Raw genomic sequence first — 14,805 nt, 5'->3', positions numbered from 1 at the left:
GCCCACAAAGCATCCTTGGACGTTGGAAAACCCAGAAATGAGAAGTATTTTCATTCGCAATTTCATGGGCTTTTAGACTTGTTCCAGACAGCGTCAGACAAAGTGAGATGCTTCCATCTTCATTCCAGATATTCCTGGAATCAGTAGGAATCAGCACAAGACGAATTGTTTCAAATTCACGCGTTCTTCAGAGGTAAATGAGCATTTAAATGAGATTCCGACAATTCGTTCAGTAAAACAGTTCTCTCCGTAGGGGGTTAGTGCCGTCAGTGCTCCTTGCCCGGTCACTGTAGGCACTACTTAAGGTCTTTGCAGCGTCTAGTTCCCCGCTGGGTGAGCGGGTTCCGTTCTTAGCTGCCACTCTGTTGGTCGCGTGTTCGAATCTCCGACCGGCCAGTGAAGAACAAGAGGAATTTGTTCCTGGTGATAGAAATTCATTTCTCGCTATAATGTGGTTCGGATTCCACAATAAGCTGTAGGTCCCGTTGCTAGGTAACCAGTTGGTTTTTAGCCACGTAAAAATAAATCTAATCCTTCGGGCCAGCCCTAGGAGAGCTGTTAATCAGCTCAGTGGTCTGGTTAAACTAAGGTATACTTAACTTTTTTGCAGCGTCTCTTCGGCCCCTAGCCGCTGCAACCCCTTTCATTTGCTTTACTGTACCTCCGTTTATATTCTCTTTCTTCCATCTTACATTCCATCCTCTCCTAACAATTGTGTCAACATTCTCAGCGGTGGATGATGACCTCCTGGGTCGCAGCACTTGGGCTTTGGGCTAAATTTTATATTCCAATTCCAATTCCACTAAGACCGTTCCATCCGTGATAACATTTTTGTAGAGTGAATCCCCTCCGTAGGAGAAAAAGCTAACTACGATAAAACCACTGACATTTCAACAAAAAAACAAGTACTGCATTCTAGGTCTTAGTGCAAGAAAGGGAAAAAGCATTTGGTCCCGTGCTGCAGTATAAACACGAAGTTGAACTGGTCTGCTCTACGCTGTATCGGGAAATGAAATGAACTTACGACTTTGCGGCTTAGATAGACAGAAAGGTAAATAGAGAGAGAGAGAGAGAGAGAGAGAGAGAGAGAGAGACAGACAGACAGAGAAAGCTAAATGGACAGATAGATAGATAGATGGTTAGATAGATAGTAAGATGAGAGAGATAGATAGAGAGATTGATATGAAAATAGATAGATAAATGCCAGATAGATAGATAGATAGAATGATAGATAGAGAGAGAGATATAAAAACAGATAGATAGATTTTAAAATAATATAGGTAGGTAGGTAGGGAAATAAATAGAAAGATAGATGGATATGTAGATATAAAAATAATATAGATAAATAGGGAAATAAATAGATACTGGATATAGATGAATAGACAGACAGATATAAAAATAGACAGATAGATGGATAGACAGATATAAAAATAATATAGATAGATAGAGAAATAAATAGATAGATGGATAGAGAGATAGCTATAAAAATAGATAGATAGATGCATAGATGATATAAAAAATAATATAGATAGACAGGGAAGTAAATACTGTAGATAGATATAAAAATAGATAGATAGATGGATATATAGGTATAAAAATAACATAGATGGATAGAGAAATAAATAGATAAATAGAGAGATAGCAGATAGACAGGCTAGGAGCGAGGCGTTGAACGAACCTACGTTAAATAATACGTTGCAGACGACTTATTAGAAAATTGCGAGCTGGGAGAAATATGGAAGGAGCCAATGAAACGCGGGAGATAAATGCGACGCATCAATCAACAGTTTATGCTGCGTTGGGCCTCCAAACCAGATTGCATGCGGCTTTTCAAAGGGAAGATACAAAAAAAAATAAGAACAAAAAACGATCACCGTAAAATCATCTGATTGAAACTTAAAGTTGTATAAAAACGGACCTGCCGTCTCATTCAGAGCTGGCGTATTAAGTTAGAGTTTTGTTGTTGTTATTATTATTATTATTATTATTATTATTATTATTATTATTATTATTCAGAAGATGAACCTTATTCATATAAAGCAAGCCCAATGGGCCTTTGACTCGAAATTCAAGCTTCCAAAGAACAGTACGGTGTTCATTTGAAAGAAGTAACAGAAGGTAATATGAAATACAGAAAGGAGAGATCAGTTATTAGAAAAGAAAATATGAATAAATAATTAATTAATCAAAATGTATGTGTAGCATAAATTACAAGGAGAATTGTTTTAGGGTAGCAATGCAATGCATCTTAGCATCTCAGTCAATTGGTGTGTCTAAAACATAACCAGGAAATAGTCTTGATGTAATCTGTCATTTGCTATCGACCCGTACCGCTCATCATTCTAGCATTCCTTTCTTGCTTTCTTTAACCCTTCTTGCTTTAAATCTTCAGCTGGAAACCCTTGTGGACAGAGTCAACAGGCTAGACTAAGCAGTGGTTCTCAAACTGGGTGCCGTGGCGCCCAGGGGTGCCACAGACAGTGCCTAGGGGTGCCGCAAGATTGTCATGAATTTTGTCTTGGCTAGATCATCTCAGTGAATGTTTGTAAAATAAAAAGAAAAGTTCGCAGAAGTCTTCATATAATTATTATCAGTGTGCCTACTCTAATATACATTATATATATATTATATATATATATATATATATATATATATATATATATATATATATATATATATATATATATATTAAATGATAGAGTAAACCCAAGGGGACTCTGAAGGGAAATCAGCCTGCAGAGAAAGACGTGTCATAGGAAAAAGTGATAAATAAGTAAATATAAGGAAGCAGAAGATAAAACCAACAAACCTGAAATTCAGGAGGCGCCAACAGGAAAGAATTTGCTGCTCGCTTAGACATTTGAAGATCGGAAGATTCCACAGCTGCACTAAAGAAACTATTCCACTTGTTGGTTGTAGCCCAGATAAAACTCCTGTAACGTAGCAGACTTCTTATCATCTAACTTTTTATCCATCTTTCTTGCCATTTTTGTTATCATTATGTCGTTTCTCTCCCTTCTTGTAACTGGCTGTAGCGAATCAAGTTACCAATCGTGACCTTTTTCCCGTTGAAGAAGGAAAGGTTACAATCATTTTTTTCCCTGTTATTACAGCACGTTCCTACATTCTCCAAACGTACGAATGAGAGGCGCAGGTGATACTTGATTAAATTCCGCTACTAGCTAAGACCCATCTGTTGTATGTGACAGCTCTCTCTCTCTCTCTCTCTCTCTCTCTCTCTCTCGCTGGTCCTTTTGGATGCAGTGGTAGCATTTTGTCTCCACAGCCAAGGTTTCGAGATGATTGCCTTTCCTCAAAATTCAGAATGCCTCTTTTGATCTCAGTGGTGATTTAATGCCTGGTCTTTAGTCGACTGTTGTGGGCCGAATGCCCCTTTTAATCTCAGTATTGGCTAAGAGCTTAATCGTTAGTTGCCGTGGATTGATGTTGGAATAATAAGATGAAGAGGAGAGGGGAAAGTTAATGTAACATAACTGAGTGGCATCGGTTCGTCGTAGTCTGTTTCATTAATTTGCATTTTCTATCTATCTATCCATCTATCTATCTATCTATCTATCTATCTATCTATCTAAGTATCTGTTACTCTGAACAACAAATATTCAGATATTTAGCGAAAGCTCCATTGACCTGTCTCCGCTCTATCGTAACTCTGAAAAATGCCAAGCAACATTAATTTCTCTCAGCATCCGTTTCCTCTGATATGCTCCCTATCTCGAGGCTTTCCGGTAAGGCGCAAGAACGCACCGAGGATGCCCCATAAATAACGATACCCTACATTATTTAATATTAGTTTGCAATAGAGGAAATCGTGTTAGCAGTGAACGCAGGCTCTGCCCAGCATATGTGAGTTTGGTACGATCTGTCTAGCTTGTGTTATCGCTGGTGGTCAATCAGCTGTTTCTTCAATTGACATGAGCTATCTTCAGCCATAAGGGATCTTTCCATCGCAGTGAAACTCCAGATACACGGAGCCGTGTGTAACTGGAAAGACATTGACATCAAGAACGGACAGATGTCTTTGTGGTGTTGTGGAAAGTTGGTGAAATTTTCATTTTCTTCGTGTAAATGTATGATTTAGGAAGCGTAAATTTACACTGGTTTAGGAGACATCTGGCAACTGCGTCATGTAGTAAAATCTTCCCCGTGTTTTGCCAGAAACGATTTGATGAGGGCAAAGCTGAATGTGGAACAAAGATGTGAAAATTAAAACAGGTAAACATGTGACAAAAAAACATTTTGAATTAAGGAATGTTAAGTTAAGTAAGTCTTTTAAGGAGCAGCATTGTTGTTGAGTTGCCAGATGTCTCTGCAGCTTGCTAGAGTGTAAACGGTGAATATTTGGAAGCAATCAGATTTAAAGAATAAATTTAGCGACAGGTTCTGATAATTTTTAATGAAATGAGCTCATGAAATTGGGTGATATTAAGTGATTAATTCCAAATAATCTTTCACCAAAATGATGTGGAAGTTTGTTTACAAATTTTAAAAGTTTGGAATCATGTTAGTATGCAACTGATTAAGTTTTGCTTAACAGCCTCCCATTGTTTACAAATAACTATTGAGATTTATTTTTACAGCTTTTCTTTTAGTTCCAATAAAGAAACATCAAATTACCACTGAGATGTATTATAAAAAGTTTTTTTCCTTTTTAGTTTCAGTAAAGAAACTTCATATACTCTCTGTTAATGTTAATTGTAATTCCTTTTCCTTTATTCTTTTCAGGGGTAGCGGCCACAATGTCACGTGACCGCTGGAGAATAGGGGCTGTCCCACTCTGCTTTCTCTTCATACTTCAGACTGTGTGGTGAGTACATTATATATATATATATATATATATATATATATATATATATATATATATATATATATACACGAGTTTGTACGCATGCGCATGTATAGTGATTAAGATTACGTGCGTAAATGTCTCGTGTTTATTTATACCACGTCTTATGAGGTCATTTTTTTTTTTTTTTTTTTTTTTTTTTTTTTTTTTTTGTAAGGCTTGTCTGTCTACCTTTGTTTTTTTGTTATATGTCTGACTCAGTGTCTATCTATTCGGTGACAGTATTACTTAAAAAAATTATTAGAATGAAATTTTTTGGACATTTTTTCTCTAAAATTCATTGTTTTCCAGAATACTGTAAGACGGTATGTCGATCCAAGGTTTAAATGGTTTATATATATTTTCGGCGACGGTGACCTTGCAGTGGTGACCCCAGATAAATTTTAGTCAGTCGTTCAAACAATCAAATGGTTTATATATTTTGATGGCGACTCGTCTGCATTGAAAGAAAACGAACAGCCCCTGCAGTCTGTGCAAGAAAACGTCAGTGATGAGAGTATTTGGATGCCTGTTGAAACCCGCAACAAGGATGCCACAGAATATTTAATTTTATGGTGCTAATCGCCTCGGTTGCTAATGACAAAACAGTCAGTCTTTATAAACTAAAGTGGAAAGCTTCATATATCCATATCCAATTCGTGGGACGATGGTTTACCAGACATAGGCCTACTATTATAGAGAGATATATATATATATATATATATATATATATATATATATATATATATATATATATATATATATATATATATATATATATATATATATATTCACTGAACAGGTTAGCATGGATAATGGTAGGTTGGAATGAAATGAAACTGAACAGCAATTTCTCTCTCTCTCTCTCTCTCTCTCTCTCTCTCTCTCTCTCTCTCTCTCTCTCAGCATGCGATTTTGCTCGGCTTTGAATTTTAGGCCTAAACTAACCAACCGCCACCCCCTACTCCCAAAAGCGAAAGCTGATATCTCTTATCCCAAGTGAACTTATGTCCGTGCGCATAAAAGAGCTTATCGAAGCGTACAGTCACCCCCCTGTAATCTGCTCTCTCTCTCTCTCTCTCTCTCTCTCTCTCTCTCTCTCTCTCTCTCTCTCTCTCTCTGCTTCTTGCTTCGTTTCTTCTTAGCTGTTTCTTCTTCTTGTTACATTCGGCGCCCCCCAACCCCCTCTCTCTCTCTCCCCTCTCTCTCTCTCTCTCTCTCTCTCTCTCTCTCTCTCTCTCTCTCTCTCTCCGTTTATTTACTCTGCTGCTCCTATCGGTCAATGGCTGGCCACTCCTTTGCGGGAAGCTTTCACAAATTGGAACTTCGAAAGTTCAAGCGAAGATGCGATGCATTACTCCCTAATGCTATTCTCCTCGCATTTTGATACATTTTTATCTCTTTATTAGTTTATTAGTTTATTTTTTTTTTCCTTTTTGATAGGTGAGATCTCTTTTCTTACTTCCTAATGAGCACCATAATATTCTTTGGAAGCTTTAATTTCAAGTCAGTGGCCCCTATGGTTATGTTCCAGATGAATGGGGTTCGTCTCCTGAATAATAATAATAATAATAATAATAATAATTAATAATAATAATAATAATAATAATAATAATAATAATAATCGACTTCGTATCTCATCTTCTACCTCCTCATTATTATTATGATCGTCATTATTATTATTGTTCAGAATAAGAGCCCTATTCATACGGAACAAGCCCACCAAAGGGGGGGCCATTCACTGGAAATTCAAGCTTTTCGGAGAATATTACGGTGTTCACTCGAAAGTCACAGAAAGTGAAGGGAAATACAGAAAGAGGAAATCACTTTAGAAAAACAGATAAATAAACAAATAAGTAAATAAATAAAAATGTAAGTAAGTTGTTAAGATACAAGGAGAATTCTCGTTCATATTCTCTTTGTTCCATCTTACTCTCCACCCTCTTCTAACAATTGTTTCGTAGTGCAACTGCTTTGAGGTTTTCCTCCTGTTACGCCTTTCAGACCCTTTTACTCTGTTTCCCTTTCAGCGCTGAATGACCTCATGGCCCCAAGCGTTGCTTGGCCTTTGGCCTGAATTTTATATTCCATTGTATCGCTCTAATCGCTTTTTTTTTACTACTTGCATTCTTCCTCCCTTCTCTTTCTACTATGTTTTTAGCTTCTCGTCTTATCTGTTATTGTTCTCACTTTAATCGCCTTCTCTTCTCCTCTTTGTAGCTTCCGTAGATTATTCTTCTTCTCTCCCTCGTGCCCTGCGTTCGTTTCTCCTCGCCTGCTGGCTAAGTCAATCTTCTTTCCTCTTTACAACACATTCGTCTTCTCCCTTTCCTTGCTTGCTTGTACTTGGTAGCAGTATCTTTCCTCTTTATTCTTTCATTTCCACATTCATCATCGACATCCATTGTAGTTCGTCTTTCTCCCGTTCAGCTTAAACAGCATTTGTTTTGGTCGGTCCCTGTATGGGTGACCGCTAATGAATGACGGGTGCCGTTGGCATATAACCTCCCGTAACCGTTAAGAGGGAGTTGCCGTTCAGCCGGGATTTCGAGTTTCGGCGCGGTACGTTACGTCCATACGGTCAGGACTCTCCGTCTCGACTCTTTTATTACCAGTCACTTTTGACGGGGTTGGCAAATTGGTTCTATATGAAGAATATGTACTGGTTCTATATAAAGAATATGTACTGGTTCTATATAAAGAATATGTACTGGTTCTGTATAAAGAATATGTACTGAATGTATATAAAGAATATTTACTTGTTCTTTATGAAGAATATGTACTGGCCCTATATAAAGAATATTCACCGGTTCTATATAAAGAATATGTACCGGTTCTGTATAAAGAATATGTACTGGCCCTATATAAAGAATATGTATCGGTTCTGTATAAAGAATGTTTATTGGTTCTTTATAAAGAATATGTACCAGTTCTATATAAAGAATATGTACCGGTTCTGTATAAAGAATACGTATTGGCTCTATATAAAGAACATGTACTAGCTCTGTATAAAGAATATGTACTGGTTCTGTTTAAAGAATATGTAGTGGTTCTATATAAAGAATATGTACTGGTTCTATAAAGAATACGTACTGGTTCTGTAAAAAGAATATCTACTGACCCTATATAAAGAATATGTGCTGGTTCTATATAAAGAATATGTACTGGCCCTATATAAAGAACATGAACAGGTTTTATAAAGAATGCGCAAGACTTGTGAATATGAATAATATTATGTTCTTTATTTCTTCCGCATTTGTCAGTAAAAGATATTACTGCCAAAATGCAAATGGGAATAAAGAAAAAGAATAATCTTCTGTGCATTATGTGGATTTAACAGCGGCTGTTTATTACGGAAATATGAATCCCAGTGAGGATTTCTTTTTTTTTTTTTTACATATTTATAGCTGTAATATAACAGAGATAATATTTGCAGCGAGAGAAATTATTCTTATTTTACTGCAGTAACAATCATAGGAAGGAATAATTGCTCTTTGTGTCCACCACACTCTGCTGCACATTCTCTCTCTCTCTCTCTCTCTCTCTCTCTCCTTGCATGGGACCATTACTGTACTCCCGCAATGGCAAATTTAAAAAATATAATTTCTCTCTCTCTCTCTCTCTCTCTCTCTCTCTCTCTCTCTCTCTCTCTCTCTCTCTCTCTCCTTGCATGGGACCATTACTGTACTCCCTGAAATGGAAAATTAAAAATATAAATTTCTCTCTCTCTCTCTCTCTCTCTCTCTCTCTCTCTCTCTCTCTCTCTCTCTCTCTCTCTCTCTCTCTCTCTCTCTCCTTGCATGGGACCATTACTGTACTCCTGAAATGGAAAATTTAAAAAATATAAATTCTCTCTCTCTCTCTCTCTCTCTCTCTCTCTCTCTCTCTCTCTCTCTCTCTCTCTCTCTCTCTCTCTCTCTCTCTCTCTCTCTCTCTCCTTGCATGGGACCATTACTGTACTCCCGAAATGGAAAATTTAAAAAATATAAATTCTCTCTCTCTCTCTCTCTCTCTCTCTCTCTCTCTCTCTCTCTCTCTCTCTCTCTCTCTCTCTCGTTTTTCATCCCAACGATGATGAAACCGTGTAGGAAAGTCCTTAGGGGACCCTTATGATAATTCCTGCCGGTCTGAGGTTAAAAACTACTTGGAGAGTTCGCTTCAAATCATTTATCATTTGGCATTCCCAAGACAAATAAGGCAATATTCAAGGAGACAGATATAAGAAGACATATTTCTCTGCCCCTTAGATGGCTTCAGTAAGCAAGCTTGTTTATGGCCTGGGAGGGAAAGGAGAGAATAATCACATTCTAAAGTTTTCTCCTTAACTTAAAATATGCTAAGTCGCTCCCTTTCAAAAACTGGCCGCCAGAGATACTGGGTGATGTTTATGCTTTGTTTTGTGTGTGTGTGTGTCTGTATGTTGTTTAGTCTTTATTTGCCTTCTCACGAATATTACTGACCTTATCAGAAATGTGATTAGTACAACTTACTCTTACTACGTCGGCTTTGTGGCCTCGTTGTGACCCACTATCAAATACACCAGGAAGCGAAGGTATGTTCACAAATGCCAGTAATATGTGGCGTTTTTACAAGATTGTATTGACGTTCTTCTTTATTTCCAAGGGATGGTCTGTCCTCTAAATCTCTGGCTTCAAGGGACATCATTGTCAGTTTACAAACAAAGAAGGGGAATATATCGTATAATATTTTAGCATAGTGTAATACTTCCTAAAGCTTTCATTTTGTGAATATGGTTGTAAAATGGATGAATTTTGATTAGGAATGTTTATATTTCTGCGCCACCTTATTTCTTATTGGAATGGAATGGAATATGCAATTTAGATCAGAGGCCAAGCACTGGGGCCTATGGGGTTATTCTGCTCTGAAAGGGAAGTTGAGAGTAAAAGGTTTGAAAAGTGTAACAAGAGGAAAATTTCCTCGCCGTTGCACTAGGAAACAGTTGTTGGGAGAAGGTGGGAAGTAAGATGAAAGACAGAATATGAACGGAGGTAAAGTAAAAGGGATAAAATGGGTTGCATCTAGGGGCCGAAGGGACGCTGCAGAGAAGTTTCACTAATGCCTACAGTACACCGCGTGAAACGCACTGATGGCTATTATCCCATAAAGAATAATGGACCTCGTGGTATAATCGGCAGCATCGTCGCCTACCAAAGAAGGGGACCAAGATTCGAGTCGCCGGAGAAGACAGGCGGATGGGAACTCTCCGCTAAGTACCCACTGCGCCTCCTTTCTTGAAAGCAGTGGATTAGTTATCTGGTGGTCAGACGATTTTGTTGGTCGCAGCCAGGATTTATGAGGGCATGGGGATAGTAACCTCACCCCTTAAAGACCTGCCATCTTTAGTTGCCTATTTTAATGGCTCCTGTCTTTTCAGGTCAAACTTAATATTTATCTCTTGTGATATCGCCTCTATGACCTGTCTTTTCCCCCCCTGTTTTTTTTTTTTGGGGGGGTTATGAATACATAAAAGATATGTCTTCATTTGTCACCGTAACCTCGCAAACAACGTCGGGTTTGGTCCGTTCCTGAACGGGTGACTGCTGGTGGATGTCAGATGCCTTGGGCACAGAAGCTCCTCTGAATAATATTGGAACTCACGACAGACAACAGGAGTCTGGCTGGAGTTGCAGTGGATTTGCAGCAGACCCAGAAAAAACGAACGTAAGATCTTCGGAAAAGGTCCGTGTTGATGTCTGTTTCCTCTGCAATACTTTCTCGCCTTTATTTTAAAATCGTCCGCCAATGACAGGACATTATCATTACTTAGAGACCCCGGCCAAAGCGAGGTCTCTTGCCGGAGAACTTTGCGCGAAGAGTTTTTGACCTGTGATGGAGAGAGATCTTCCACGCGATCTTCCTCCCTCATCTCCGCTCCCTCCAACATCCGCCAACATTTCGCTTCACCGACTTTTGAGGTGGGGGGTTGGGGGGTGATTCTTATACATGAAATATTCATATTCCTTTCAGTCACCTCTCTCGGTAAAATTCGGCAGCGGTGAATTTCAGGTTTCTATTTGCGCGCAATAAATTCTTCACGTACATATTTGCATATTCCACACACACACACACACACACACACATATATATATATACGTATGTATGTATGTATGTATGTATGTATGTAGTACGTATGCATATCGGCGCTTGTGTGAGAGGAGGAAGGGAGAGAGAGACACAGATTCCAGTGTCCCAAATTCCAAGAATTCTAATATCCGTAAGAGCGTCCTATTAGTGTATCTAGCAGACGAATTCCCACTCCTGTTTGCCCATTGATGACTGGTATAAAGGTAAAAAGGATAATTTGAAATGTCCGACGGTATCCGAAACCTCCCGTATCCGGAGTTCCATTGGTCCGGATACGGAAGGATCCGTAGAACACGAGGTAGCCGAAAAAACACCAAGAAAAATATTGCGCCGAAGTTTCTTCGGCGCAATCGAGTTTTCTGTACAGCCGCTACAGCGTATAACCAAGGCCACCGAAAATAGATCTATCTTTCGGTGGACTCGGTATAATGCTGTGTGAGCCGCGGCCCATGAAATTTTAACAACGGCCAGGTGGTGGCCTATCCTGTATAGTTGCCAGAAGCACGATTATGGCTAACTTTAACCTTAAATAAGATAAAAACTACTGAGGCCAAGGGGCTGCAATTTGGTATGTTTGATGATTGGAGCATGGATGATCAACATACCAATTTGCAGCCCTCTAGCCTCAGTAGTGTCTAAGATCTGAGGGATGACAGAAGAAGTGCGGACTGACAGACAAAGCCGGCACAGTAGTCTCTTCTTTTACAGAAAACTAAAAACTAATCAATCCGTTCGATGTCGTGAATCCTTCTCAGAAATCTGTAAAATGATGAGACCATCGCGCGATTGGGAACTCTATTGCAAGATATATGAATAATAAATTTTGGCTTTTGCATGCGTGCAGACTTTCTCCCTCCCTTCTCCCCCTCACCCTCCCTCTCTCCCCCTCCCTCCCTCCATCAGCAAAGTAAACACCAGTTTGCGAAACCCAGCGACCGCCGTTTCTCGGCATCTGATATAATTTACTATATTTTATTTTATTTCATTTTTAATTCTATATTTATCTTATTCTATATTTTATTCTCTTCTGTTCTATATTTTATTTTATTTTATTCTATATTTGTTTTATTTTACTTTGTTTATGGTTTGTGCGACTGATTTTCAATATCGCTTAGATCTTTCGTGTGGTCTTCCCCTTGTTCCGTGGGACAAGTTGTGGCTAAGTGTTTCAAGGCGTGACAGGTCTGATGTTGACCCCCTGAACTCTGCCCAACCTACAGAGGCTAAAAAACTTCAGACAAACAAAACGAGAGCGACTGATAGGTCTCGTTGTGAGAGAATATTTTTTTCTGTACTTTATTATTATTATTATTTATTATTATTATTATTATTATTATTATTATTATTATTATTATTATTATTATTATTATTATTCAGAGCGACTGATAGATCTCGTTGTGATGGAGAATATTTTTTTTATTATTATTATTATTATTATTATTATTATTATTATTATTATTATTATTATTCAGAGCGACTGATAGATCTCGTTGTGAGAGAATATTTTTTCTTTTTATTATTATTATTATTATTATTATTATTATTATTATTATTATTATTATTATTATTATTATTATCATCATCCAGAGCGACTGATAGATCTCATTGTGAGGGAATTTTTTTTTTTTTATTATTATTATTATTATTATTATTATTATTATTATTATTATTATTATTATTATTATTATTATTATTCAGAGCGACTGATAGATCTCATTGTGAGAGAATATTTTTTCTTTATTATTAGTATTATTATTATTATTATTATTATTATTATTATTATTATTATTATTATTATTATCCAGGGCGACTGATAGATCTCATTGTGAGGGAATATTTTTTTACTTTATTATTATTATTATTATTATTATTATTATTATTATTATTATTATTATTATTATTATTATTATTATTATTATTATCCAGGGCGACTGATAGATCTCATTGTGAGGGAATATTTTTTTTTATTTATTATTATTATTATTATTATTATTCAGATGATGAACCCTGTTCACATGGAACATGCCCACCACCGGGGCCGCTGACTTGAAATTCGAGATTCCAGAGAATATTATGGTGTTCATTTGAAAGAAGCAACAGCAGATAATAGGAAATACAGAAGGGGATAGCAGTTATTAATAAAGAAAAAAATAAATTAATAAACTGATGAAAATGTTGAGACAAAAAGCACGAGTATCCATTTCAAATTATACAGTGACTGGAGACCATCTCTCTCTCTCTCTCTCTCTCTCTCTCTCTCTCTCTCTCTCTCTCTCTCTCTCTCTCTCTCTCTCTCTCTCTCTGCTTCATCGTTGTCCTCTAGGTCTTTAGGAGAATTAGCATCTCTCCGAAAGACTATTTCGCTAAGCTCCCTATTTTACAACTGACGGGTGGATGTAATGAGAAATGATGGCTGAAAGTTTGTTGGTAAAAATGTCAGAACGAGAGAGAGAGAGAGAGAGAGAGAGAGAGAGAGAGAGAGAGAGAGAGAGAGAGAGAGAGAGAGAGAACGTGGGTCAATTAGAACTGGAGGAAGGGAAGATTGAAGCTTCTCGGTGTTCATGCAGCCAAGAAGTCACCGGAACCGAGATTGGAGAAAAAACGCCCCGTGGTGGTAATGCCTTCGTCTTCGAGAACCCCCCCCCCCTCATCCCACCGCACCCCAACCGAAATAGCCGATGAAAACTTTGTTCCCATCCGAGATTAACTCTTTGCAGCATCCTCAAAGCATTGGAGTTTGCCTATCCACTCGACAGAAGTTTGGTTGGGGTGACTTGCCAGGGCGAGTTGATACAAGGGAATTTTTTTTTTTTTTTTTTTTTTTTTTTTTCAAAACTGAGAGTTTCTTGGAGTCCGTTACTTCTTGGTTTTCTCTGCTTAGTGGCTCCAGGTCTATGAGGCTCACTTCGTTTGTCCAGCTTGTTTAGTTTCCTCACTGTACGAATCATCTGATTCTTGTTTATTTGATTCTTGTTTATTGCTCTGCGAGTCTCACTCTTCCATTTCTTGTGGGTTTGACTTCGTGGTCGGAGCTACCTGGTGCCCTTGTTGACCAGTTTGAATGAAGTAGTGCCACTTACGTACGTATATTTTAATATTAATGTATCTCCTTCTTACTGATTAAAAGAAAAGTCGCTCAGAAAATTCAGCTTATATGAAATAGGAATAGTTTTACGAAAATGCTTCCAGTTTATCACACCAGTCAAATTCGGGTACCTAAGTACATATATTTTAGTTTTCTGTTAGGAGAGAACTATTGTTTGTCCGTCCGCACTTTTTCTGTCCGTCCTCAGATCTTAAAAATTGCCGAGGCTAGAAATACCAAATTGCAGCCCTCTAGCCTCAGTAGTTTTTATTTTATTTAAGGTTAAAGGTAGCAATAATCGTGCTTCTGGCAGCGATACAGGCCAGGCCACCACCTGGCCCGTGGTTAAAGTTTCATGGGCCGCGGCTCATACGGCATTATGCCGAGACCACCGAAAGATAGATCTATTTTCGGTGGTCTTGATTATATGATGTACAGAAAAGTCGATTGCGCCGAAGAAACATCGGCGTATTTTGTACTTGTTTTTATTGATATCTCTTTTCCTCACTGATTAAAAGAAAGGTCACGGGGCGGGGGGAGGGCTACTTTAAATAACAAGAGTTTGTCGAAAATCATTTCTCTTTATCACACCTTGGCTGAAATTCGCGAAATTGATTTCTCTATGCACCGACTGGCTGGCTCAAAGTGTTGATTGATCTTTTCTTTAAGCATTAAATCAGTATCCCTTGATTTCATTTGCAAGAGTTATAGACCAGCCGAAGGTTTTCATAACAGGAATGAAAGTCCTTGCAAATTAAAAAAAAAAAAAAAC

The 14,805-nt window shown here is 37.8% G+C and overlaps 1 protein-coding gene across 13 annotated transcripts in view; it reads left to right on the top strand.

Moving 5' to 3' along the window:
- Positions 1-3,730: 3,730 nt before the first annotated feature.
- The window catches only part of GluClalpha (glycine receptor alpha 1), an 88,589-nt gene continuing 77,514 nt past the window's right edge, over positions 3,731-14,805 (top strand). For 8 of the 13 annotated variants that reach the window (XM_067111980.1, XM_067111979.1, XM_067111974.1 and 5 more), the window contains exon 1: positions 4,746-4,825. In XM_067111980.1, the coding sequence (XP_066968081.1) occupies positions 4,758-4,825 (68 nt within the window). In that variant the 5' untranslated portion in view covers positions 4,746-4,757. Of the gene's footprint in view, positions 4,234-4,743; positions 4,826-14,805 lie in introns of those variants that run through there. The other 5 variants (XM_067111978.1, XM_067111972.1, XM_067111977.1 and 2 more) reach the window with 5 other exon arrangements.

The sequence above is a fragment of the Macrobrachium rosenbergii genome, chromosome 11 (genome assembly GCF_040412425.1).
Source record: "Macrobrachium rosenbergii isolate ZJJX-2024 chromosome 11, ASM4041242v1, whole genome shotgun sequence".
In the NCBI taxonomy this organism is placed as follows: Eukaryota; Metazoa; Arthropoda; class Malacostraca; order Decapoda; family Palaemonidae; genus Macrobrachium; species Macrobrachium rosenbergii.
Note: the sequence above shows the minus strand (reverse complement) of the source record. Positions and strands in the feature narration are given on the sequence as shown.